This window comes from Oncorhynchus nerka, linkage group LG20, assembly GCF_034236695.1.
Source record: "Oncorhynchus nerka isolate Pitt River linkage group LG20, Oner_Uvic_2.0, whole genome shotgun sequence".
Classification (NCBI taxonomy): domain Eukaryota; kingdom Metazoa; phylum Chordata; class Actinopteri; order Salmoniformes; family Salmonidae; genus Oncorhynchus; species Oncorhynchus nerka.
The window spans coordinates 70,417,607-70,443,268 of record NC_088415.1 but is presented as its reverse complement, the minus strand read 5'-3'; the positions used below and the strand labels follow the sequence as shown (position 1 = coordinate 70,443,268).

General features: G+C 40.8%; 3 protein-coding genes across 6 annotated transcripts; all 3 read left to right on the top strand.

Moving 5' to 3' along the window:
* The first annotated feature begins 1,720 nt into the window (after positions 1–1,720).
* Positions 1,721–8,335, top strand: LOC115103047 (neuropilin and tolloid-like protein 1). The gene is made up of 9 exons (XM_029623639.2): positions 1,721–1,940; positions 2,236–2,292; positions 2,505–2,639; positions 2,732–2,980; positions 4,704–4,745; positions 4,853–4,980; positions 5,136–5,364; positions 6,851–6,964; positions 7,179–8,335. The coding sequence occupies exons 1-9, from the start codon at positions 1,913–1,915 to the stop codon at positions 7,766–7,768; spliced, it is 1,572 nt and encodes a 523-aa protein (XP_029479499.1). The 5' UTR covers positions 1,721–1,912; the 3' UTR covers positions 7,769–8,335.
* A 141-nt stretch (positions 8,336–8,476) lies between these two features.
* Positions 8,477–10,060, top strand: atpsckmt (fATP synthase c subunit lysine N-methyltransferase). The gene is made up of 4 exons (XM_029623640.2): positions 8,477–8,998; positions 9,271–9,408; positions 9,546–9,596; positions 9,730–10,060. The coding sequence occupies exons 1-4, from the start codon at positions 8,720–8,722 to the stop codon at positions 9,937–9,939; spliced, it is 678 nt and encodes a 225-aa protein (XP_029479500.1). The 5' UTR covers positions 8,477–8,719; the 3' UTR covers positions 9,940–10,060.
* Positions 10,061–10,200: 140 nt separating this feature from the next.
* On the top strand, positions 10,201–22,154 carry LOC115103046 (E3 ubiquitin-protein ligase MARCHF6-like). Of its 4 annotated transcripts, none has more exons than XM_029623638.2 (26): positions 10,201–10,476; positions 11,177–11,276; positions 11,598–11,671; positions 12,339–12,482; positions 12,594–12,666; positions 12,806–12,980; positions 13,197–13,371; positions 13,665–13,726; positions 13,838–13,870; positions 13,966–14,017; positions 14,122–14,180; positions 14,391–14,471; positions 14,583–14,651; positions 14,858–14,932; positions 15,031–15,165; positions 15,289–15,408; positions 15,517–15,617; positions 16,085–16,222; positions 17,395–17,590; positions 17,768–17,837; positions 17,972–18,153; positions 19,056–19,190; positions 19,735–19,824; positions 19,971–20,118; positions 20,252–20,387; positions 20,660–22,154. In XM_029623638.2, exons 1-26 carry the CDS (start codon positions 10,458–10,460, stop codon positions 20,748–20,750), a joined length of 2,733 nt encoding a protein of 910 aa, XP_029479498.1. In that variant the 5' UTR covers positions 10,201–10,457; the 3' UTR covers positions 20,751–22,154. The 4 variants fall into 4 exon arrangements, with proteins under 4 accessions (XP_029479498.1, XP_029479496.1, XP_029479497.1 ...); XM_029623636.2 differs by having other exon boundaries at positions 17,972–18,171; XM_029623637.2 differs by having other exon boundaries at positions 13,194–13,371.
* Positions 22,155–25,662: the final 3,508 nt, after the last annotated feature.

The following is a 25,662-nucleotide window of genomic DNA, read 5'->3' as shown; positions in this document are numbered from 1 at the left end:
TACCTTCTACTCGTATGGGAAAGGCTTCAGACAGAGGTTGCCAAAGTTAATTTGAGACTGGATGAACCCTCCTCCCATCTGTTTCTGAGACCCATTGCCAAGTAAACTTTTGTTAATTACATCAAGCCTTATTCTAGCTTCCCTGCTGCCTATCATAACAATGCTCCCCAATTGGGGTTGATTCTAAGTTGAATTGGTCTAAAATGCCAATTCAATTTCTTGAATTTGAATTGGCCACACCCTGCAGGAAGCAGAAGTTGAATTGAATATGAATGAAAGAAGTAGAATTTAATTTGATGAAATTCATTGAAATTCAAATAGATCATTTCTTCCATAAATCATTAAGCACATGTCTATTTTGTACATAATGTATGGTAAGCAATATAATTTTTTTACATTTTCTTGAAACATTTAAACGAGTTTCAAGTAATTATAGTGGTCTGTAAATATTGTTAGATAATTTATTAGGTTTTCTATAATAATTCTATAATATAATAATGTTATTAAATATTAAACAAAAAATACATATCCAAGAATGCATTAGATCAAACACTCCAGAATGGAATGGAACAACCTAACATCTAATTACAAAAATACCAACAAAATACTGTTTGACTTCTTTGAGTTATAATCAAGCTAATATTTGAAATCGTATTTCTTTTAACAATGAGGTGGCAGATGCTTTTGGCTAAATATACGTCAAAGGAATGAGACTCATATAGCTACAGTATATACTCACCGGGCCAGTTTATCCATGACAAGAATCTAAAAAAAGCCTATCAGGGCGGCAGTTTCTGAGATACTGAATCTGGAGCGCCTGGCACCGACAATCAAACCAAGCTCAAAGTTGCTTAGGTCACTTATTTTGCCCATTATAATGTTCAATATACAGTAACTGAATGCCTCGATGCCCATCTACCTGCTTTATATAGCAAGCCACAGCAACGTGACTCACTGTCTATATGAGCCATCCATTTTCATGAGTGTACCTAATGTAGGTTTCATGTCTCAGTTGAATTTGTTTGAATTTGTTTGAATTCAATTCTACTTCTTTTAATTCAAATTCAATTCTGCTTCCTGTGGGGTGTGAACAATTCAAATTCGAATTTTGAATTGAAATTCCAAAATTCCAAATTGACCCAAACCCGGTCCCTAATTCATCTCTAATATTTTATTAGATTTAACCAGACTAGTCAATTAAGAACAAATTCTTATTTACAATGACGGCCTTCCCCGGCCAAACCCTAACCCAGGTGAAGCTGGGCCAATTGTGCGCTGCCCTATGGGACTCCCAATCACGGCCGGCTGTGATACCGCCTGGAATCGAACCAGGGTTTGTAGTGACAGGAGCCACACAAAAAAAAAAGTTGAGCTTGAGGTGAAGCTGAATTGCGGTTCCTTCATAAAACAACATCATTATAGTTTATTAACTAGTTATTACAGTACTACCAGAATTTAATATCCTATATATTTGAGAGAAAGGTGGCTTGAAGTGTCTGGCTTGAAGTGTCCAGACCAAGTATTTATGCAGAACATCTACGGGAAATAAATAACACAAGCACAGAGACCAATGATGATGTACACCGGCATGTGTCAGATATAATACGGGAAATTGGCACGATGTCAACTGTCAAGGATACTATACTAATTGAAGGTTGCTGTCGGTCGGATTATCGTCGTTGCGCTTGGATGGAAATCAGGACTCAGGAGAACGTTCAGACCTGTCTGTCACAGCAGCAGCGGACGGATTGAGACTGCTTTTCCTCCCGTAACTTTGTATTTGTGTTTTGTTTACACTGAGATAAAATAGGGATATCGTGGATATGATGATTGAATTTTCCCGTTGTACGGAATAATGATTCGTTCATTTCGTTTTGGAAATATTTGGGATTGAAAACAGCAAGGATTAGACATGGTGAACAAATTTGCCTTGCCTCTCGGTAAATTTTGTCTACTTTTGCTTGTATAACATGATCTCTTTAAAATCGTAGTTAGATGGTCAACAGCATAAAGTTAAATCAATTCTTGTCATTGAACTTTCCAGTAATGACGCTTTAAAAACTATTTTAAAACGCTACATGTGAATTCATTATGCTATGAAACGAAATGATCATTTCTGTATTTTGTGGAACATAATTTTATTTTGTGGTTTAGTAACATAAACAAACACAATTTCCATAGCCAATTGTTTTCTGGGTATTTTTTTCTAACTTTCATTTACTTTTATTTTTACAGCAGTAGTTGCAAGTCTAATCACTCTTGGATTGTCTGGTACACCGGGGAAAAAAGCAGGTAACACTGAAATACACACTGTGCGTAGAGTTATTTATTTCCCTGTTATGTTGGAATCTACCTAACTGGGAAAAGTAATGTCTGTGCAATGAAGAAGACCATGAAACACCAGATCAATAACAATACATTTGATACATTTTTAATGTCAGACAAAGCTGGATGGTATAATGGTTCTGTATGATTGGCACCTGAACATTAATCTTGTGCTTCAGTGACAAACAATTCAGGGGTGACTCCAATAGGCCAATGTGGCACCTGGATAAAGGAAGCTGAGGGAGGCCTGTTCACCTCCCCCAACTACCCCCAAAAGTACCCACCAGAGCGAACATGCATTTATATCATTGAAGGTAAGACATAAACACCATCTCAACAAGTAAATGTTTTTTTTAATTGGATATTGTGTTTCTTTTTCTTACATTTCCCCACTGTGTTTTCTCAGCTTCACCAAGACAATGCATCGACCTCTTCTTTGATGAGAAATATTCAATAGAGCCTTCATGGGAATGCAAATTTGACCACATTGAAGTCCGCGATGGGCCCTTTTCCTTCTCCACTTTAATTGGTCGATACTGTGGCCAGGAAAGCCCTTTGTATATTAAATCAAGTGGGAGATACCTGCATATAAAGTTTGTTGCAGACGGCGAACTGGAAGCAATTGGATTTTCAGCACGCTATAACTTCACTCAAGGTAATATCATTTCAAATACATCGATTTGCTTTAACCGTTTCAATATTCGCAGTGTTATTCTGAGGTTGTTGCTGAATGTGTGACTCCGACAGGCTAACTGTTTGTCTCACCCAGGCACACATGGAGACACACAGACACAATATTGACATAAAGTTGTACACATTCAGTTAATGCAGAGGACTTCAGCCAAACAATTTACCAGTCACAGCTCAGTGACTGAGCTAGAGCTACAGGAGACTGGTGTGGTGCTTACTGCTGTGTGTGTCCATATCAGCTGCTGCATTTGTAGTGCAGGCACACATGCTGCAACTGGGGAGGGGTGGGGAGGGGGTTATCTCCTCCTTCACCCAGTTAATGAAAGCTTGTCTTCAGGGGAGTACAGCTTGTCAGCTCTGAGCCTCGGCTTAAGGGATACCCATGCAGCTGACAATTTATTACTGGCAGAATTTATAGGGCACTTACGTTGGGAGGAGAGATGAATCCACTTCCTTGTTTCCCTCTACCAATCAAAGCCATTCATCAGATCAATCTTACAAAAATGTGTCTCAGTAACCTCACATTCTCGTGAAGGTTTTGACATTGCCAGTAGACATGGTTATTCGATATCACTGCCTGTCCTCCATTGGAATCAAGACTTGAAGTGAGTGGCTCATCCACAAGTTCCGATGAGATACTTCAGTGTCAAAAGATGAACATAGATTGATATAAATTGATTCCCATATAATCTCTCCCTGAAACACAGTGGCACATTTTGAGGAGTGAGTGAGTGTGAGGGTACATTTTGCAGGACTAATACTACAAAAACTATCCATAAAAAAAGTATCCATGCAACAATACTCTAGCCAATAGAAAGCATTCCCAGGCCTGCGTTGGTAGAGAAGTACAAGCTGATTTCCAAGTGTTTACCTCAGAAGTAATGAATCCTTTAGTGCCAAATGCTAATCTCTTCTAATTCCTCTCATCAGTGGCAGGATAATTCATTGACCGATCATCATCTTATTACTACACTGTTACATAAGCGTAAGTGTTTGCAGTAAATATTTGTTTTAAACTAGATAGAAAAGCAAGATTGACATATGTTTCATATATTTTGGTATTTATTTCAGTACATCTTCTGACACACACACACACACACACACACACACACACACACACACACACACACACACACACACACACACACACACACACAGTGAATAATCCATGATACAGAGGTAAGAAACGAGAGGATTAATAAGGATTCATGGCTGAGGTTAGGTTTTAAATAGTTCAGCTGTCTCCTCCTTGCAGCCATGGTGATATTACAAAGATCTGCCTCTAAATATAACTGTTTTATATTTATATTAATATTTCGAAAACTGGTTTCTCCCTCAACCTCATCTTTTTAGATTTTTTTCAGGAAAACATTTTGGAAGTCCCATTTTATCACTTGGTTCTCATTGCTTGTGCAGCCTAATCTGTATAAAGCTGGTCCAAGGATTATTAATCCACCTACAAATCATAATGGTGAAGCTTTAGGATAGAAGTCCTGTTCTTTCTCTCTCAACATTTTTTTTTATGAAGGACAAGTGGATGATTGCAGAATGGATTAAACTAAGGACAGAGTTCACACAGTCAAGAATATGCATTGCTGGCCATTATCCTTTCAGACACAGAACATGTATTTTGTGAAATGTCAGAAAAAAATATACAATAGGTTCACTGTTGTGTGCTCTCTTTTCAGATCCTGAATTTAAAGACATGGGTGTCCTACCGCCTCTGCCTTGTAGGTACACGGTTCTTCTTATATCACCTATGTAAACATACTGTATATTGTAACAGCAAACTATTGTGTAACTAACACACTGTGCAATGGACTCTCCTGTACTACAGTTTGCGAATTTGATCTGGGTGGATCAGATGGGATCATTGACTCTGCAGTAATACTCAAAGAGGGAAAAGCCTTGCAGACAGAGGCTGTGGACTGTAGGTGGTTCATTCGAGCGCCACCAAAGGGAAGGGTCAGTACAGTTCTTGTGTTTTTTTCTTCTTCTTCATATTTGCAATATCCCTCACTCACATTCTCCATTAGTCTTCGGGAAAACATGCTGTTCAAAAGATACACAAGTCAAGTTCCCATTTGGTTGGAAACCTGTTATTTATTAATTTTTTGCAGATCTATTTGCGATTTTTGGAATATGAGATGCACAACTCCAATGAATGCAAACGTAACTTTGTGGCTGTGTACGACGGGAGTAGCTCAGTGGAGCACCTGAAGAACAAATTCTGCAGCACAGTGGCCAACGATGTCATGTTGGTTACCTCGGTGGGGGTCATACGAATGTGGGCTGATCAGGGCAGCCGAAAAAGCCGCTTCCGGATCCTTTTCACAACCTTCCTAGAGCGTTAGTGAATTAATTTGACACCATTTCCACTCCATCTACTGCTATGTTTAGTTTTTGACACATTGTTTGAAATGTTCCAATTAGTTTGTAAAGAGAGGCAGTCGCAGGGAATACAGGGTCTCCTTTACAGGGTTATTGTATCAATGTAAAAAATATATATAGTTGTTTAAACTAATTATTATTAAGTAACTGGTTCCACAACTTTTTTTAGTTTACTCAACTTTTCAATCAAAGTATTAACTGAACTTACATTCTTTAGTTAGCCCAAACTAAGCTCCAACTTAGGCAACAATTCAGTCAATTTAAAATGATGTCTTTGCTCATCTTGCCTCATATGTTCATTCAACCAGAAATTATTATATGGGCATCTTCATCAACAACAACAAAAAGTCTGTGGAATCAGTTACACACACAATGTGCTTTTGACATACAATATTGTCAACTTACACATTTGACACATGTTGAAATACATGATTACATTGTCCATGTATACAGTAATTATTATTCAACATGTCCTCACCTGCAATTTGAACCGACAACCTCTTGGTTTACGGAATACCAATCTTCCTGCTATGCCTGTGTCGATGATTGATTTGACCTGTATTGCTACACTTTGCACTTCAAAGTAAATTTCAGCTCTGTTAAAAGTACACTCAAATAAAACTTTTTTATTTATCACCGTGATTAAGGAGTAACATTAAAACTGAGTAATATGCCCCACCAACATTAGACAACTACTGTATACAGAAAACCCTAAATGTTGAACTAAGTCAATCAAATCAATGATGAGAGAATAGTCAGATTAACTGATAATTGACACAGACATGGTGGTGTAGCAGGAAGATCAATATGTTGTGAACCAAAAGGTTGTGAGTTCAAATCCCAGGCAAGTTTTTTGAATAATAATTACTGTATAAATGAACACACACAATGTAATCATGTCTCTCAAGTATATCAACAGAAAAATGTGTATGTTAATTAAAGGCATTGTGTGTGTAACCAGTTGCATAGCCTTTCTTAGTTAAGATGCCCAAATAATAATTTCTAGTTAAATTAATATATGAGACAAGTTAAGCAAACAGAGCATTTTAAATTGACTGAATTGAGCTGGAGCTAAGTTTTGGCCAACTAAAAATGTTAAGTTCAGCTAACACTTTGACCGACAAGTTGAGTAACTGTGGAACCAGTTACTTAATAATAATTAGTTGAAACAACTAGATTTTTTAAAACAGTGTAGTAACAAGACTCCTGGACCAAACGTGGTCTAAAGCCACTTGCACACTGCCACATTGAACCCCATCAAACACCAACAAACACTGACAAAAAAAACTGCATATAGGTGTCTGTTTGTTGGCATTTGTTGAAGTTTGTTGTGGCAGTGTGCCTTATTGGCAGTGAGCCTTATTGTTAGCTTTTTAATCTAATTCATTAGTTTAAAACTCTATTTAATGTTTCGGGAGTAAAGCTATCTTCCCCTTGTTTTCAGCTCCATGTGAAGCGGAGGCTTTCTTTTGCCATAGCAACATGTGTATCAACACCAGCTTAGTGTGCAACGGGATCCAGAACTGTGTCTACCCCTGGGACGAGAACAACTGCAAAGGTGAGACACCTGTTCCATTTGGGTATAGAGCTGACAAATATGAACTACAGTCAATGTTTTAGGTTAACCTGTATGACAAAAGTACACGTTAATGGTGCCCTCTAAATGTAATGTTGATAAATCTAAATGTAACTTTCATCACACCATTCATCACAATTCAAACCTAGCCGCCAAAATAGAAAACTTGATTGTATGTAATATTTACTGTCCACAGAGAAGAGGAAAGCCAGCATCTTAGACAATATTGACCACACCAATGTCGCAATCATTCTAGTCACCTGTGGTCTGGTGGTTGTCCTTCTCATTGTGGCAAGTATCATTCAAGTTAAACAGCCACGCAAAAAATACATCATCAGGAGGGATGACTTTGACCCCACATTGCTCCACGAAACCTTCGAGCCACCACATTATGAACTGTGCACTCTGCGGAGGGCAGCCTCTGCCGACCACATGAGTGAAATGGCTATGGCCGAGGACTTTGATAAGTTTCACAAACTCACACGGTCTTCGTCCAAATGCATTCGTGACCACCACTGCGGCGGAGCCCACTCCCAGGTGTCCAGCGTCAGGGGAAGCCAAAGTAACCTGAGTGTGCGGGACGCAGCCATTATGTCAGACATGCCTCTCTCCCAGTCCCACCAGGCCACACCGTCCAGCCACAGGAATATACTGATGATGAAGTACAGTTACTCACAGGACGGGCAGGATGGTTGTGACCAGGATGACGACATGGATGACTGTCAGACCCCGAGCCAGAGCCACCATGTCCTGGCTGCACATCAGTCAATGTCCAATGATTTCTGAGGTATGAGGAACATGCATGCCCTACAACCACACAAATGTTCTGTTCCTCTTTGCTTGTTCCATTTGTTTTAAATAAATATGTTTTTGTTCTGCTTGGATTCACACGAGTAGCCTACAAATTAAGAATGCATATCATGGAATGGTTGTGGTTTTGTAAGTATTTTTTGTGAACAAAAAAACATACACATTCTGATATGATCTATGGTGTGCCCTTGGTTTTAATTTATATATGTTGTGGATATGAAGTTGTTTATTTTCCGCCTTTGACTGTGTACATGAAAAATACAATATACATCACGTGTTTGCACCTGTTATGATTTAATATTTAGCTTTTTATTGTTGAATGGTGTTGTCTATACAGTGTTTTTTCCTGTCAGTTATAATACATTGTTCCCTCTGTGTTGTCTAGACTACCCCATCTCCAAATACTGTACCTCTGTTTTGTTATTACATTTACAAATGTATTATCATTTTACATCAACATCATATTATTAAATGCTTGGTTTTGTAACACATAAGAGTGGTAGTAATAGAGGATAGTATGTTGACCACAGGAAAAAGCACCAATTTGTAAGTCGCTCTGGATAAGAGCGTCTGCTAAATGACTTAAATGTAATGTAAATGTAAAAAGCATGATGAACGAGTGGAACTAGGAACTACCGAAACTGTATTTCACATCAAGTCGGACAAAAAGCTGCAGCACACCTTGGTCCAGAGCGAGGTTTCGATTCTAATAAAGTATTTTCACCTTTTCTGACATTCAAATGTCATGTCAGTTTGCTATTTAGTTACGTCCCACATGTTTAAGTGTACTTCTGTTGGCTAGTCTCGTAATTTCTATATGTTCTTGAATGACGTAACTATCAATAAATGTCCTTGGATGAGTAGCTAGCTAACAGTGGGAGAAGAGGTTTCCAGCAGCTCGCGCTCATTCATTGATTCAAAGTAATCATGGCAGAACAAAGCCTACTGGAAACTGAGGCGATACAATGTAACGTTAATGCTAAAGACACCGGCTTCAAAAAACGTTTAGGACTGATCGCAACTGGAATTGTCGGGGGGTCATTGGTTGCCCTTTACGCTGTTGCAGGTCCATTTGTTGCACCTGCTTTGAGAAAGGTGTGCCTACCTTATGTTCCCGCAACTACAGCACAGGTGGAAAATGTCCTGAAAGTGCTGCAGGCGAGATCTGGATCCCTCGTGGACATCGGAAGTGGGGATGGAAGAATAGTAAGTACACTTAGTAGTCTGATCAGAAGACGACCAGCCATTGTCTGAATTTGTGATTGTGACTTCACTTTTGATTGTTAAGTTAGAAACGTGGGTTTGTGCAATTTGCAGGGGTTGCACTCTTGACAGGAAATTAAAGTTACAAATTGCATTAGAGGGAATTTAGTTGTAGCCTATTAGCATCCCAGAAGACTGTTAGGCTGGACATGTGTAGTATTATGTTGCTCCTATCACTGGCACTTTTGATTTAAGCACGTATTTAATTTCTGCAGGTGATAGCAGCTGCAAAGAAAGGATTTCGAGCTGTTGGATTTGAGTTGAATCCATGGTTGGTGTGGTACTCCCGTTACAGAGCTTGGAGAGCGGGTGTTCATCATTCTACTTCCTTCCACATTTCAGATTTATGGAAGGTTAGTCAATCCACCAGTGATCGTTTACAAATTATTCTTCATCCAAAATAACATTTATGTAGTAGCCTAATACCCATTACAGGGGGGACTAAATGTTGGGTCTTTCTTTTAATGTATGTGTATTCCCTGGTTCTCAGGTCAGCTTTAATCAGTACTCGAATGTTGTCATATTTGGAGTACCTCAGATGGTGAGTTTAACTCTTATTTATCTGCTAGACTTGACAAAATAATGGTAGCTTTTTATTTTGTAAATGCCACCACATATAGCACTACATCAACAATATTAGCCTCAATATGATGATTGATTGTATTACTTCACAGATGGATAAGTTGGAGGGCAAACTGCAGACAGAACTACAGAGCACAGCTAAAGTGGTGGCCTGCCGTTTCCCTTTTCCCACCTGGGCACCCGATGGCACCGCTGGAGAAGGAATAGACACTGTGTGGGTATACGATGCAGAGTCGTTCAAAACAGGAAAGAGGAACACATCAGGGACATTTTGTAACTCCACATCAGCCCCTGGGCAATGATGACACTACCAATTGTGTTCATCCCTGAATGCCTCAGGGATTTGTTGCTTTGAAAATCATTCCCAGGATGTTATCAAATGTGTGAGAGTCAGTAATAAAAAATTGTGATAATTTAAGCAAATTCCCCATCTTGCATTCCTTACTACCTAACACAATTCATTTAATTTGACTGAATATGGAATTAAAGTTTTAAAACGTATTTGTTTAATGTTAATTTGTTAAAATATAAAAGTGCGCAGCTTACTCTTGTACGGTAACTCAATACCGTCAGCATGTTGATAGTTGCTGTGCATAGCAGTTTTTACCGTAGCTAGCCTAGCCCCCGGAGTGCCTGATAAAATTGCTACATTGTATCCCCACGGGGAATCAAATAGTGAAGTTACATTGTAACCAGTCATCGAATCGAACATCATTCTGAGATGTTTTTTTTTAGTTCGCTGGCTGCTAGGCTTTTCACCAACTAGCCAGACGGTGTTGTGTGTTGACTGAAAAGAGGACAGTGTGCGTCAGCATTCAAGATGGACACCGCCGAGGAAGGTAGCTAGCAACCTCATCAACCCATCTTGTTAACAAATTTACGTTACAGAATTAGTTAACCTCCTGTTGTGACACACATTTGATTGCGCCTCTAGGAATCTGTTTTGTCGCAAATTGACTAACCGTTTTTTTCTACCGAAGCTACAACCTGCATGAAGTAGCTAGCATCACTAGCTAACGTTAGCTAGCTTTAGCTAAGTTACATGCACTCACCACTAAGTCCAAGATGAAGTATAACCCACCTTTATCACTGCTAGTTAATAGCTAGCTTACTGACTTCTCTGCACTTCTTCGCGTTGTTGATTACATTTCAATTCAATAGACGTGTGATATATCCGTCCTCCAGTTCTAGCTAGTTAACTAATCAACGTAGCTAACATAACAACAATAATATAGAATGTACCTGTTTGCCAACCCACCCAGTATGTGCCACCCATTAGTGCTGCCAATCACTTGATCAGTGACAGGTAATGCATGGAAATGATTCGTTGCTCTCTTGTAAAGTTAATCAAAAGCCCCAGAGTATTTACAAATGAAAGGTCCTGACAAAAAGAGTCTTGAGATCACTGAAAGATCTGCTAGCTCTGTTTTCATGCAAGTTGCACATGATGGTTTATCAAAACAAAGCCTCTGAATTTGAATCTGAATTTCATGAACCCTGTTCTCGATTTTGTCTGATTCATGTCCTTGTCTTCTGCAGGGGATATATGCCGGGTCTGCCGGTCTGAAGGAACCCAGGACAAGCCACTATATCACCCCTGTGTTTGCACAGGAAGTATAAAATTCATCCATCAAGAATGGTATGTGTTGCTGGTTGGTTGTATACTCAAACACAGGGCCAGTGGCATTTCTTTAGAGACAGACTGGGTTCTTGCCAGAGCATGATACATTCAACAGAGAGGAGCAGAGCCAAGTATTACTATGGGAACGGTGTAATGGGAAGCCAGGGTTTGACAAGTTGCCATGAAAATGTGATCTGTTAGCCAGAGATGGGCTCTGCTACTAGATCGCTCTCTGTGCTACATCTAGCTAGATGGACTGTCCTTAAGCAACTGAAATTGATCTTTTATATTGCTGCACATGTGACACCACACTTACATAATCCATATGTATTTTCACAGCTTGGTACAATGGCTAAAACACAGCAGAAAAGAATACTGTGAGTTATGCAAACACAGATTTGCTTTTACACCAAGTAAGTCATTCAATTTAATTTCCTTCTATATACCTATTCACTTTAACATATTATTCAATGCAGCATTTACTTAAGTTATATGGGGTTCCAACAACGTGACTAACGTATAGGCCTAACCTACCTCATAGGGTCATTTGCCTGTTTTGACAGAGGGATTGCAGTCCAATATCATCATCCAATGACTGACCTCTTAACTTATTTTTTGAAGTATTTTATTTTGAAGTGCATATGCAGTCTTGATCAGCATCAGGAAGTATTACTTATTCTCATTTGAGTAAGACTGTGAGCTGCCCTGACTAGTTATCATTCAAGACAGGCCTAGGGGACACACGCATGGCCTTGTCTATACTAATCCATTAGTCTAGTGTTGCTCAATCTAATCTATATTTCTCTTACCGGAGTCCGTCTGCCATCCTCATTCATTTAGTGAGAGATTTAAATTGTAGTTTTCTCAGATGATTAAATTGTCTAAAGGACAAGCATAGTCTGTCATGATACCAATAGAAAATACTTTGCCACATTTCTGACCAGACAACTATTATGATCCAATGCAAGCTTTTCTTAGTTCTGAATGGACCCAATTAGGACCAGTAAAGGAAGATTGGAATTTGAGGATGTGAAAAAGAAATATCCTGTTTTGATACTTTCTTTCCTCTGTTTTTTCCAGTCTATTCTCCAGACATGCCTTCCCGACTGCCTGTTCAGGACATATTTGCGGGGCTGGTGACAAGTGTAGGCACAGCTATTAGATACTGGTTTCACTACACACTAGTTGCCTTTGCTTGGCTGGGAGTCGTTCCTCTCACAGCATGTAAGTACAAATGTTCGAAAACACAGTCTAGTGGTACATGTTGTTCAGTAAGCTATCCATTGTTGGCCTTGTTGAATATGTCAGTGTGTGTTGACGGTCTTATTCCCGCAGGTCGCATCTACAAGTGTCTGTTTACCGGCTCTGTGAGCTCACTCCTTACCCTGCCATTAGATATGCTTTCTACGTAAGATGGTCATTATTTTTTTCTCCTGAACCTGTACAAAACAATACCCTGTAAAAACATTAAACAAATGTTGTCTAGTCATTTAGCCAATAACATTCTGACTCACCATGAGACAATTGTAATGTCCCTTCATCCACAGAGAGAACTTGATGGCGGACTGCTTGCAGGGTTGTTTTGTGGTGACGTGTACACTCTGCGCCTTCATCAGTCTGGTGTGGCTGCGGGAGCAGATTGTTCATGGTGGCGCCCCCCAGTGGCTGGAGCAGAATCAGCAGCAGCAGCCACAACATGCACCAGCTCCACAACTTAATGAGGTAACCAAAAATCCCACTACAAATTCAAGTCAAAGTCACTCTTTGGGTGAACATAATTATGTGTTAACTATAGCATTTCTTCACTGCAAATAGTCATTTCTAAGTTGAGTCTTAAAGAGCGCTCAATACACTCTTCCTTAACCAGAGATAGCCTCTTCTAATGTTCTGGAGCTACCGCGCCCACCTTTGTGACCCATGTCTCTTCCCCAACAGCAGGGTCCTGGGCAGGGGGCGGGTGAGAACCAGCCTGCTCCTGCTGCTGCTGAGCCCCTGGCGGACAATGGTCCAGCGGCTGAGGTCCCTGACATCCAGGTGGACCCGGCAGAGGACATGGAGCTGGAGGACGAGGCTGGGGCTGAGGATGTAGGGGACGCCAACAATGGTGCACAAGGTATGAACCTTCAAATGGAAAGGTTCTAGCCTGAACCCAGATCTGTTGCACCATTTGGTATAATGGCATTTATAGACTGGCTCTCAGGCTATAAAGGTTCAAGATGTTAACCTAATGCAGCCTTATTTCAAAGGTTAATTTAGGATGGTGGCTTTGCATTTTACAACATCTTTATATCAATGTATATTTTGTCATCATAGACATTAATCTGTAGGCGATATCTGGACTGCTTGTTTGACAAAGTGTTAATTTGAGGTGTCAATAAGTGCGGTTCTGCTTTTGTCTCTTTGTAGATGACATGAATTGGAATGCCCTGGAATGGGACCGGGCAGCAGAGGAGCTAACATGGGAGAGGGTGAGTTTGAATTAGAATTCCCTCATGCCAATTTGTGTGTTATACCCATTGGTCATTGTTGTGTATAAGAAATGTGAAGTGAAATTGAACATTCTGTTTTTTTATTCACAGATGCTCGGTCTTGATGGCTCCTTGGTTTTCCTGGTAAGCTGCTCATTCCCCATGTTTGATGAAATGTCGTACTCTTTTGAGAAAATCTTCAGGTTGGTGTAAATATGTTGTCCCTCTTTCTTCATCAGGAGCATGTCTTCTGGGTGGTCTCACTAAACACACTCTTCATTTTGGTGTTCGGTGCGTGTCATTAAACTTATGTTAAGAGATACATCTTTTTTTTTTTTTTTACCAAAATGGCAATCTAAATGAATATTATAACAGTGACTAACATTTCTTTTCAGCTTTTTGTCCGTATCATATTGGACATTTCTCAGTTGTGGGTCTTGGCTTTGAAAATAATGTAAGTACCAGCTTAGTGTAAATTACATTGATTTTAAGGCCTTTCTCCTGCGTGTAACTAGAGAGATTATATTTGAAATCTGTATGAATAGATTTTATGATTTTTTTTTGGGAATCTGAATGACTCGCTCCATACATTGTCCATACATTGTTGAGCTGCTTTGCAGTGTCAGAAAGAAGATTATTTTAATCATGTAATTTCCTGTTGCAGGTGCAGGCCTCCCACTTCGAAGGCCTCATCACCACCATCGTAGGCTATATCTTCCTGGCCATGACATTAATACTGTGCCATGTATCCTCTGGTATCTGTTACAAAACTGTGTTATAGCCTAGTTTTAGTCTCTTGTAGACATGTAGTACCTGTGATGTATTGCATGTGTTTTTTCCTTAATGAAAATCCCAGGGATTGGCAGCGTTGGTGAGATTCCAAAGATCCAGACACCTTTTAGGAGTGTGCTACATTGTTGTCAAGGTACTGAACATTATGATAATGATTTTGTCCTTGATTGGGAATGCATATGGTATATGGGCTCAGAAGTATATACATACAGCATATTGTGATTATCTTGCATACAGTGTATTCTCAGTCTAGATTACAATATAAACTAACAATTTGCCTTCTATTGCCATTTGAAATAAACACCAGTTATAATACATATTGATATTATGATTAACCAGGTATCCCTGCTGGTAGTCGTGGAGATCGGTGTGTTCCCTGTCATCTGTGGCTGGTGGCTCGACATCTGCTCACTGGTAAGCCGACCATGTTCTTCTGCTTTAATGATTCGTCCTTTCAAAATAATAATTGATACCTCCATTTCCTTTTATTAAAAAGCCAAATGTTGTTGCAGGAGATGTTTGATGCCTCTCTGAAGGACAGAGAGCTGAGTTTTGAGTCTGCTCCCGGCACCACCATGTTCCTCCACTGGCTTGTAGGGATGGTCTACGTCTTCTACTTTGCCTCGTTCATCCTCTTACTGCGAGAGGTGAGATGGTATTCTCTCTCATACCTTCATATCTGTCATTTGAGGTGCCATAAACCTATGTCAAGAGATTTCTGCTGCTGAGTTATGTATCCCAATTAGATCTGTTTCTAATTGTCGCTCTAGGTGCTGAGACCTGGTGTTTTATGGTTTCTCAGAAACCTGAACGATCCTGATTTTAATCCTGTCCAAGAAATGATTCACCTGCCAATATACAGACATCTCAGAAGATTAATTTTATCAGTGGTGAGTTGCAACCCACTTATTCCTATCTAATGAACAATGTCATAGCTATGGGTGCCTGGACAGGATATACAGTGCCAGTAACACTGGGTTTCTGGTCTTTCTCTGCAGGTGGTGTTTGGCTCCATAGTTTTACTAATGTTGTGGCTTCCCATAAGGACGATCAAATTCATCCTCCCAGCCTTCCTCCCCTACAATGTCATGCTGTACAGGTAAGTGGGGCGGTAGGTAGCCTAGTGGTTAGAGTGCTGGACTAGTAACCGAAAGGTTGCAAGATCGAATCCCCGAGCTGACAAGGTAAAAATCTGTCATTCTGCTCCTGAACAAGGCAGTTAACCCACTGTTCCCCGGGAGGCCATCATTGAAAATAAGAATTTGTTCTTAACTGACTTGCCTAGTTAAATAAAGGTCAAATAATTTTTTTAAAGCCAGGAATAACAATGGAATGACTTGACTTAAGCCATAGGCTCCTAGTAATGTCATGAAGCTGTTACGGCCGAAGTCGACCGTGTTGCAATTACCGGAAGATAAGTCATTGGCCGGATTATGCCACGCTACAACATCAATAACCAATGCATGTTTAGTAATGAATAAATGCCTCGTCAGTAACTAACAAATATCTCTGTAATGTACTCAGTTATGGATGATGATAATGTCTCTGTCTGTCTCCGTTTCCCAGTGATGCTCCAGTCAGTGAGCTCTCTCTGGAGCTGCTGCTACTTCAGGTGGTTCTGCCTGCGCTGCTGGAACAAGGTCACACACGCCAGTGGCTCAAAGGCCTGGTCAGAGCCTGGACCATCACCGCTGGATATCTGCTGTGAGTGTCACACACAAACAACAACAAACCAACTCTCTGTTAGTATGTGAGTGTTCTTGGGCTCTATCATTTATATTGGAATCCATTATTTTACTGGGATATACACTGCATGACCAAAAGTATGTGGACACCTGCTTGTCGAATCTCATTAAAAAATCATGGACATTAATATGGAGTTGGTCCCCCTTTTGCTGCTATAACTGGGAAGGCTTTCCACTAGATGTTGGAACATTGCTGCAGGGACTTGCTTCCATTTAGCCACCAGCATTCGTGAGTTCGGGCACTGATTTTGGGCGATTAGGTCTGGCTCGCAGTCAGCGTTCCAATTCATCCCAAAGGTGTTCAATGGGGTTGAGGTAAGGGCTCTGTGCAGGCCAGTCAAGTTCTTCCTCACTGATCTCGACAAACCATTTCTGTATCGAACTCGCTTTGTTCACTAGGGCATTGTCATGCTGAAACAGGAAAGGGCCTTCCCCAAACTGTTGCCACAAAGTTGGAAGAACATAATCGTCAAGAAAGTCATTGTATACTGTAGCATTAAGATTTCCCTTCACTGGAATTAAGTGGCCTAGCCCGAACCATGAAAAACAGCCCAAGACCATTATTTATCCTCCACCAAACTTGACAGTTGGCACTATGCATTGGGGCAGGTAGCGTTCTCCTGGCATTCGCCAAACCCAGATTTGTCTTGACTGCCAGATGATGAAGCGCGATTCATCACTCCAGAGAACGCGTTTCCACTGCTCCAGAGTCCAATGGCGGCGAGCTTTACACAACTCCAGCCGACGTTTGGCATTGCGCATGGTGATCTTAGGCTTGTGTGCGGCTGCTCGGCCATGGAAACCCATTTCATGAAGCTCCATATCCTATGACGGTGCCACGTTGGAAGTCACTGAGCTCCACAGTAAGGCCATTCTACTGCCAATGTTTGTCTATCGAGATTGCATGACTGTGTGCTCCATTTTTATACACCTGTCAGCAACAGGTGTGGCTGAAATTGCCGAATCCACTAATTTGAAGAGGTGTCCACGTACTTTTTTATATATATAGTGTAGTTCATGTCGGCTGTTCTCCCATAAAACCAGGGTTAAACCCCAGAGATGCGCTATATCCTCACCTCAGTCAGTTAGAAGACTTTGAACCCCATGTTAACGGTGCTGTCTGTGCCACAGAGACCTCCACTCGTACCTGTTGGGTGACCAGGAGGAGAATGACGATGATGCAGACCAGCAGGCCAACAACAATCTGCAGGGGAGGAATAACAACGCCATCCCTGATGGGCTGCACGCTGCCCACCAGGCTATCCTACAGCAGGGAGGTCCTGTCGGCTTCCAGCCCTACCACCAACCCATTAAATTCAGCTTCAGGGTGAGTCATGACTATAACTTGCATATAGTAATGATAATATGATTCACCTGGTAGGAGGTAGCCTGCCTAGCTATTCATTAGACCTGACACTTGTTTTCTCTAAGCCATCTTTGTCACAGAGCATTCAAATAAAATTCAATGTGGTCTATTCATGTGTATTCATTCTTGTTTTTCTAGATTGTGCTGCTGATTGTGTTCATGTGTGTGACACTGCTGGTGGCCAGTCTGGTGTGCCTCACGTTGCCAGGTGAATTCACTGTATAGTCCACTCAACTCACTCAATGTAATTGCACCGTCCCACTCCACTTTCTTCCACATTTACCTACTGTCACCCTCTCTTACTCTCGCTGTCTCACCCCCTGTCTCCGCCGCCTGCTACAGTATTCGCCGGCCGGTACCTGATGTCTCTCTGGACTGGTAGCGCAAAGATCCACGAGCTGTACACGGCAGCGTGCGGCTTATACGTGTGCTGGCTGTCCATCAGGGCCATCACCGTACTGCTGGCCTGGATGCCCCAGGGCAGGAGGGTCATTCTGCTCAAGGTCCAGGAGTGGACCCTCATGGTAATGCTCTGCAACACGGTAATGACTATCAACACCCACCGCCAACACACACTTGAACTCCTCTTCTTCAAACTCATTCTTATTGTTTTTCCCCCTCATACTTGTAATGCAAACAGCAACTGAATTAGAATAAGCATGTGATTTTATTCTGCAAAATATATGGCAATATAGACACTTATAAGACATACACGAGTGGTTTCAATACGGTATGTTTTGGGGTTATGCTTTTTTATTATGCTGTGTTTTGTTTGTTTGCAGTGGCTCATCTCTTTTTTATTATTTTTTTTATTTAAAAAAAAAAAAATCCCTTTTTCTCCCCAATTTCGTAGTATCCAATTGTTAGTAGTTACTATCTTGTCTCATCGCTACAACTCCCGTACAGGCTCGGGAGAGACGAAGGTCGAAATCCATGCGTCCTCTGAAACACAACCCAACCAAGCCGCACTGCTTCTTAACACAGCGCGTATCCAACCCGGAAGCCAGCCGCACCAATGTGTCGGAGGAAACACCGTACACCTGGCGACCTGGTTAGCGCACACTGCGCCCGGCCCGCCACGGGAGTCGCTGGTGTGCGATGAGACAAGGATATCCCTACCGGCCAAACCCTCCCTAACCCGGACGACGCTAGGCCAATTGTGCGTTGCCCCATGGGCCTCCCGGTCGCGGCCGGCTGCCGCAGAGCCTGGGCGCGAACCCAGAGTCTCTGGTGGCACAGCCCTAGACCACTGCGCCACCCGGGAGGCAGTGGCTCATCTCTGTGTGATTGAGTGGTTCTAGGTCATTCATGTCCTCTATATAGGAAGACTCCGAATGCAATCTGAAGTCCGTCAGTGTAGTGATACCTACTTGTATCTGTGTTGTGTGTTTCTAGCCCTCTGTTTTCTATACGTTTTGTACTGTAGATCCTGAAGACGGTGGTCGTTGCTGTGCTGCTGGTTGGAGCCATCCCTCTGCTGCTGGGCCTGCTATTTGAGCTGGTCATAGTAGCTCCTCTCAGGGTGCCATTGGACCAGACACCACTCTTCTACCCCTGGCAGGTACTGTAAGGGCCATCCATCTAACACCAATTACCATATAGCTTTACATTGGATTGAAATGGTAATCTTAAAATGTTACACTTGCCTAATGACTCATCCTGAATTTAATTCCGCTGCTCTATGATCACTCCATACATTGTCTAAAACTGCCTTCCTAGAATAGATTTCTGCTGACGTCAAAATGAGGGGCGTTGTACAAAACAAATTAATCAACGATTGGATCATCTCTAACCAATCAGTATCAAAGTTGATAAGGTCATCATGTTGGCTGACTCTGGCCTAACCCACTGGTTTCTGTGACCAATCAGAACGGTCAGAATGTGTTTGCGTTTTACAAAATGTCAGGTAGGCAAGCATGTCAGGGAGAATAAGTGATAGTTTGACCAGAGCGATGTGAACGGTCAGTCAGCTAATTTGACACTGCGCCTAAAACTTTTATGATGAAGTATTTAGCTTCCTGCAATCGGATAACAGAAGAAGAGGCAACAACAGCCAACACCTCTGTTTAAAACTAACCTGCTCTTGTTGGGACGTTTTGTTTCAGGACTGGGCTCTCGGAGTGCTCCATGCCAAAATTATTGCTGCCATTACTCTGATGGGTCCCCAGTGGTGGCTGAAAACCGTGATCGAACAGGTCGCTCCCACAAGACTGTTTTGCTATGATTATTACCCTAATTAGTGTGAAGACCTGTAGTATGATGCCATTAATAATATAGCTCCGATTCATTATGAATACGTTTTGGAATTATATTGACTTCCTAGTGTTGTTCCCTCTTCTAGGTGTACGCTAATGGAATTCGCAACATTGATCTCCATTTCATCATTCGTAAGCTGGCTGCTCCGGTTATCTGTGTGCTACTGGTGTCTCTCTGTGTGCCCTATGTCATCTCTGCTGGCATCGTCCCCATCGTAGCTCAATATTCCCCAGGTAAGGCAATTATCAGATAATGAAAGTGTAATTATTGGTTATAGTTGTGTGCCAGAGAGATATAAATATATATATTATTGGTGAGGGAAAGTGAGCAAATTTATCATTGAACCTCTGATTGCTCTTTCTGTAGGAGTTACCATGGAGATGCAGAATTTGGTGCAGAGGAGAATCTACCCGTTACTGGTCATGGTAGTCATGCTGGTGGGAATCCTCTCCTTCCAGATCCGTCAATTTAAGCGCCTTTATGAGCACATTAAGAATGACAAGTGAGTACTCTGACATTTTAAGCTCAGCACAACCACAGTTGTTACTTATTGCCGATACTGACCTGACAAAATGGTTTCCGGATGTCTCTTACTGTGTTAGTCTCCATTATGACAGTAGAGCACCATAGTTTCCAATACAAATCATAAAATGACTTCTCCAAGCCTCCTGAGGATATACTTGTTGGCATACTGGTGTGCTATTTACACTCTGTAGGCTCTCTCCTTTCATGGCATGGTATTTCTGAAAGTCTTTTTTTCCCTCTCTCTCTCAGGTACCTGGTGGGACAGAGACTGGTGAACTATGAACGCAAGGCGGCAGGCAGAAGCACCACAGTCACACACAGCAGCTCTTCCCAGGATTAGGAGCCGTTATCACCTGACCTGAGAAAACAGCCTCTAGCTGTGAGGCCTCTCTCCTCCCTTCTGACATCTCTTCACATTCATGACTCAAGCACTCGCCTCTCGCAATGTCTTCTTTCACTCCCTGCTTACAAGCGTAGCCGGAGAACTGACAAGTTTGTTTTACAAAAAAGATTAAACAAAGGCAAAATGACCCTGATAACCAACCAACTTGGATTTGAAAAAATTGGTTAATCTTTGTACATCTTGAAAGAAAAAAATAGTATTTTGTGAATTAATTTATTTAAGACTTTGTGTGAGTTACTGTCGTTAGGTCTGGATGGACTGCTACAGTACCTAACCTGTTTGAATAGGAGGAGGCAGAGTCCCGGGAAGCCTCTTTTCAGCTCTGCTCTATGGGATAATCCCATTGGAACACATGACTGAAGCTCTGCTTTAGAGGGAGCAAGGCTGAAGAACTTTGGGATCAGTTTTTGTAGGTTGTATTTATTAGTTTCGATTTCCCTTTTTAGGGGTTTAGTATTACAGTGTGTGGGTGAGAGGTTGTTATTTGCAAGAAAGAAAAGTTCCTATTGAAATGGGTGATTTAGTCTTTCTGTAGCAGGGCTTAAAGCAAGGGACTTTTTAATTCAGATTTATAGATTTCGGTTCACTGACCGGCCACAAAGGAGCTAATGAGTGTGTCAGGCTTCCCTGAATAGCAATATACTGGCTTGATGGTCTCCTGTCTCAGGCTGGGGTTATTAATTAACCTAGCTAGACATATATTTATATGATGTAGCTTTAGTGTTTAGTTTCATTTGAGAGAACCCTAAAAGGCAGAGTATCTGCTGAGTTTGGCATTAGGAATTTACAAGATTGTAACTGCTCATGAAATTTGGATAATTTCTACTCTACATTTCTTGCTACACCTGTTCTTACTTAACATAGTGGCAATCATTCATAAACCATTTTAGTTCAATCAAGTCAGTATTTCAATCTGGGGGTGAGGACACTAAAATTAAATTAAATATGAGTTTTTGATCTAGTTTGACACTTTGGGGCTGTGTGTTGAGATATGTTTGTAAATAAAGCTTATTTTATTTCATTTCACTGTGTACCATTGTCTTATCGGTTCCAGGTTTAAGACTTGATTTCCAACTTACAGAGAGTGTATTAAATCCTAAGATTCTATAAGTGACCTTCTAGTAACTTAATATACAAAACTGGATGCTGGTGTTTACCTGTTGAGTTTATGCTGACTCATTTTAAGCAAATATTCTATTTTTATAAGTGCATATAGAGGCAGTTTCAAGTTGTGTAAATCTTGTGTTGCTGTTTTGTATGCTTCATGTTGTTTTTCTGTGTGTTCCTGAGTGGTCAAGTGTGTATTGGTCATCTTAATAAATGGCTACTTGAAAAACCCCATAGAGGTGAATAATAGCATAAAATACTTCCTCTTGTGTTGTATCATGATACTAAGCCTTGCTCAGTCACCTCTTCCTATACTGCATGTGTGTTTGTTGGGGAGACATTGGTGATATAACAACATCCCTACATGGGAGGATTAACATTGTGTTAAACATGTATTTTTAAATACTGCTAAATGACTTGTGATTATGTGTGTGTTACCCCTTTCTTCACATTTGAGTTCTTAACGTAGGCCTACTCTGGTCAATCACTTTATCTGGATTTTGACGATGTGGAAATTTGACCTTCCAATAAGGCACTGCCCCGTTTCAAACCAATTCTCCCTATTCTGCATGGGGCTGATTCCGACCCGAGTTAAGCGTAAATGGAACGTAATTGATTTTTTATGCACTTTTTTCTATGCGTATTCTGACAAATTTAAGCGTGAGAATAACATGCTATTCACCCGCTATTAGTTCTTGGTGGAGATCTAAGAAATTGAGGTGTGGTGGAGGTGTCTACAGATAAACTGTATTCTAATCTTGATTTAATTCCCTCATAATTCCAACACTTTTATGTGCAAGGAAACCATGAATAAGGTCAAGCGAACCTGCCAGTTTCAAGTGGAAAAAGCAACTACTTTTTTCAAATATAAATAAAAGCATTCTCCATGCACTGCATTTTTTTAATTGACGAGCTATTGCTAAGAACAAGGTGAATGAGTCATCCATTTGTAAATACACATAGCAATTGTTTTAGATTATTTTTCCTTATGATCACTGGAGACGAATGTCAAACCAGTCATATGGAAACAAACTGAAAATCACATCAACATGAGGTATTGCGGCCCCTTTTCCACAGTGAAGTAGGCTATAATAGCTGTGCCATTATTCCGAATATTTATTGTGTGCTCTCAATTTGCATGGATGAAATTTGGAGACCCAAGCTGTAGGCTTGGGGCTGAACCTAATGTGCTTTAGAATGTTTGAATTATATATCCAGGCTTTTCTCCATTTTATTTTAGATTTTGTATCAGTAATATCCACATACATTTATAACTGTCACTTTAGTGTTCGTTTTCTTCCATTTGTAGCTTACATTTTGCATCATTCCATTCCGTTGACCTTTCTTTCCTCGGTCACGTCTATGTAGTTGTTCCTGAGGGTTGTTGGCATTAGTGGATCAGATTAGACTAACGTTGTGCAATAATTTGGGACATGAATCCTATTTGAATCATTATGGAACTCTGACCACACAGCAGGTTAAACCTGGAGCCTGACGCCATGGTTCACGACGACTGGACCATTGTCATACCGTTCCATTAGTAGTGAGGATTAGGGGAGATTTATAGAACCATTGTTCAAATCTTATTTGACACTTTCTTTCCGCCTAATATTTATTTCATGGATGATGAACTTAAATATTACAACTTTCAGGGTGAATCAAACCACTGTATTTTTGATTGATCAATATATTTTGTGTGTAAAGTCTCTCCAAACCATACATACTTTCCTAATCATTAAAAGTGCCTAAATAGTCAAGATTGGAGTATTTTAATCTACCAATTGGTGCCAAAAATTCATATATTTAGATGGCGTTCTTTCATTGATCACTATGAAACCCGTTCTCTCAATATATTCTAGTCTGTCAACAAAATGAGAATTAAAGGGACACCAAATTTAAAGGGATGGTTTAAGATAAATGTACTGAAAACCGTATTGAATGAAAACTCCATGCGAAAATCTGTTGGCCAGCAAGTGGGAGGGTTTTCAATGTTTTTTTCATTACAGGTATGCGTGCAATGGAACCATGCCTGCAAAGCTTGTTATGCACCTGCATAAGGCAAGTCTGAATACCAACTACTGAGAAGCGTAGGAAAGACGAGCATAGAAAATGCGTACATTTCCTAAGTCGGAATCGGGCCCGTTATGATGGCAGCACTGGGTTCAGTACAGGCCATGTCATGATTGTTGGTTAAGGGCCTGTAAGTAAGCATTTCACTGTAAGGTGCCTGTTGTATTCAGCGCATGTGACAAATACAATTTTATTTTATTTGATGATGCTGTCATCTCATAGCCAATAACATAATCACACCTGATAGTGGCTGAATAATGTCAAGTCAATGGAACTCAAAATAACTGTTTTTCCTAGAACGATATCCTGGTTGGCTAGTACTTTTCCTAGGCCCTTAATCCTGCTGGTCAAACTGTAAATCGCTTGCAGGTCAAAATGTCTTGTCCTCATCCCTAGAAAACGTGGCAAGTTTTTATACCATTTGATTACCATCCCAGATCCGGACAGAAATGTATGGCACATTATAGTAGTAATGCTGTAAAAAACAAATGGTATGACATTTCCATGGTGCTCAAGTATGGAAATATGTTGAGGTTGGAAATACTGTGTTGGCTGCATATCTAATGTTTATTGACATGGATTACTAGATTCTAATTCTAACATCACTTTCACACTATTGTGCCGACCCAAACTTTACTTTCAGAATATTTTATTTTCACATGGTCCTTTCCAGCACGGATCAACACTATCTGGCCCAATAACATACATGTAACTCCCAAAATAAAGGAAACACTAGAGTAACTGAGGGATACAAAGTAAAGCAGGTGTGGTTCCTGAGTTAATTCAGCATTTAACGTCTCATCATGCTTAGGGTCATTATTTTGGCTACCATGACTAGTAGAAGAGATCTTAGTCAATTTGAAAGAGGGGTCTCAAACGAGCATAAGGGGTTTAAAGGGTGTGTGCGTTTCAGTCATCAGATCTCAACCCAACTGAACACTTAAGGGAGATTCTGGAGCAGTGCCGGATCAACAAAACACCAAATGATGGAATTTCTCGTGGAAGAATGTTGTCACATGCCTCCATTAGAGTTCCAGACGCTTGTAGAATGTATGCCAAGGTGTATCGAATCTGTTCTGGCAGAGTATGGTTGCCCAATGCCCTATTAAGACACTATGTTGGGGTTCCCTTTATTTTGGCAGTTACCTGTATCTGGTGCCAGCCTGCTTTTGCAGGGATGGAGGAGCATAGCTAGCTAGCCCTGCCCCACTCCAACTAGTCTGGTAATAAGCAGTGTGTAACACAGGCAGGCTGACATTATACTGAACCAAACTAACTGAAAAGTGAGCCAAAAGAGCACAGTTTGGGTCGAAACGATAAGGGTGAAAGGCCCCACTCAACACAGGATGAGCCTTTTTCAGATAACACTCCTGTTACTGACAGTAATCTGGCTGGCACTTTGCTATAAAGTGATCCTGTTAGAGGTAAATATAGCCTGTGTGGCGTTGACACTAAATACTGGCCTATACTCTAAGAATGTTAGTCTACTTTTAAACATCGACTGACCTAGTTTTAATTGTGTACTGATTTGGTATTGGGAATAAGATGTGATACTCAAAAGTAGTTTAGCATTGACCTGATGTACAACATCTTGCTAAAGGTTTACCGGTGCATGGACCAACATCAGAGGCTCAACCATTGACTGCATCAACTAAGACTCGACTACGGAAAT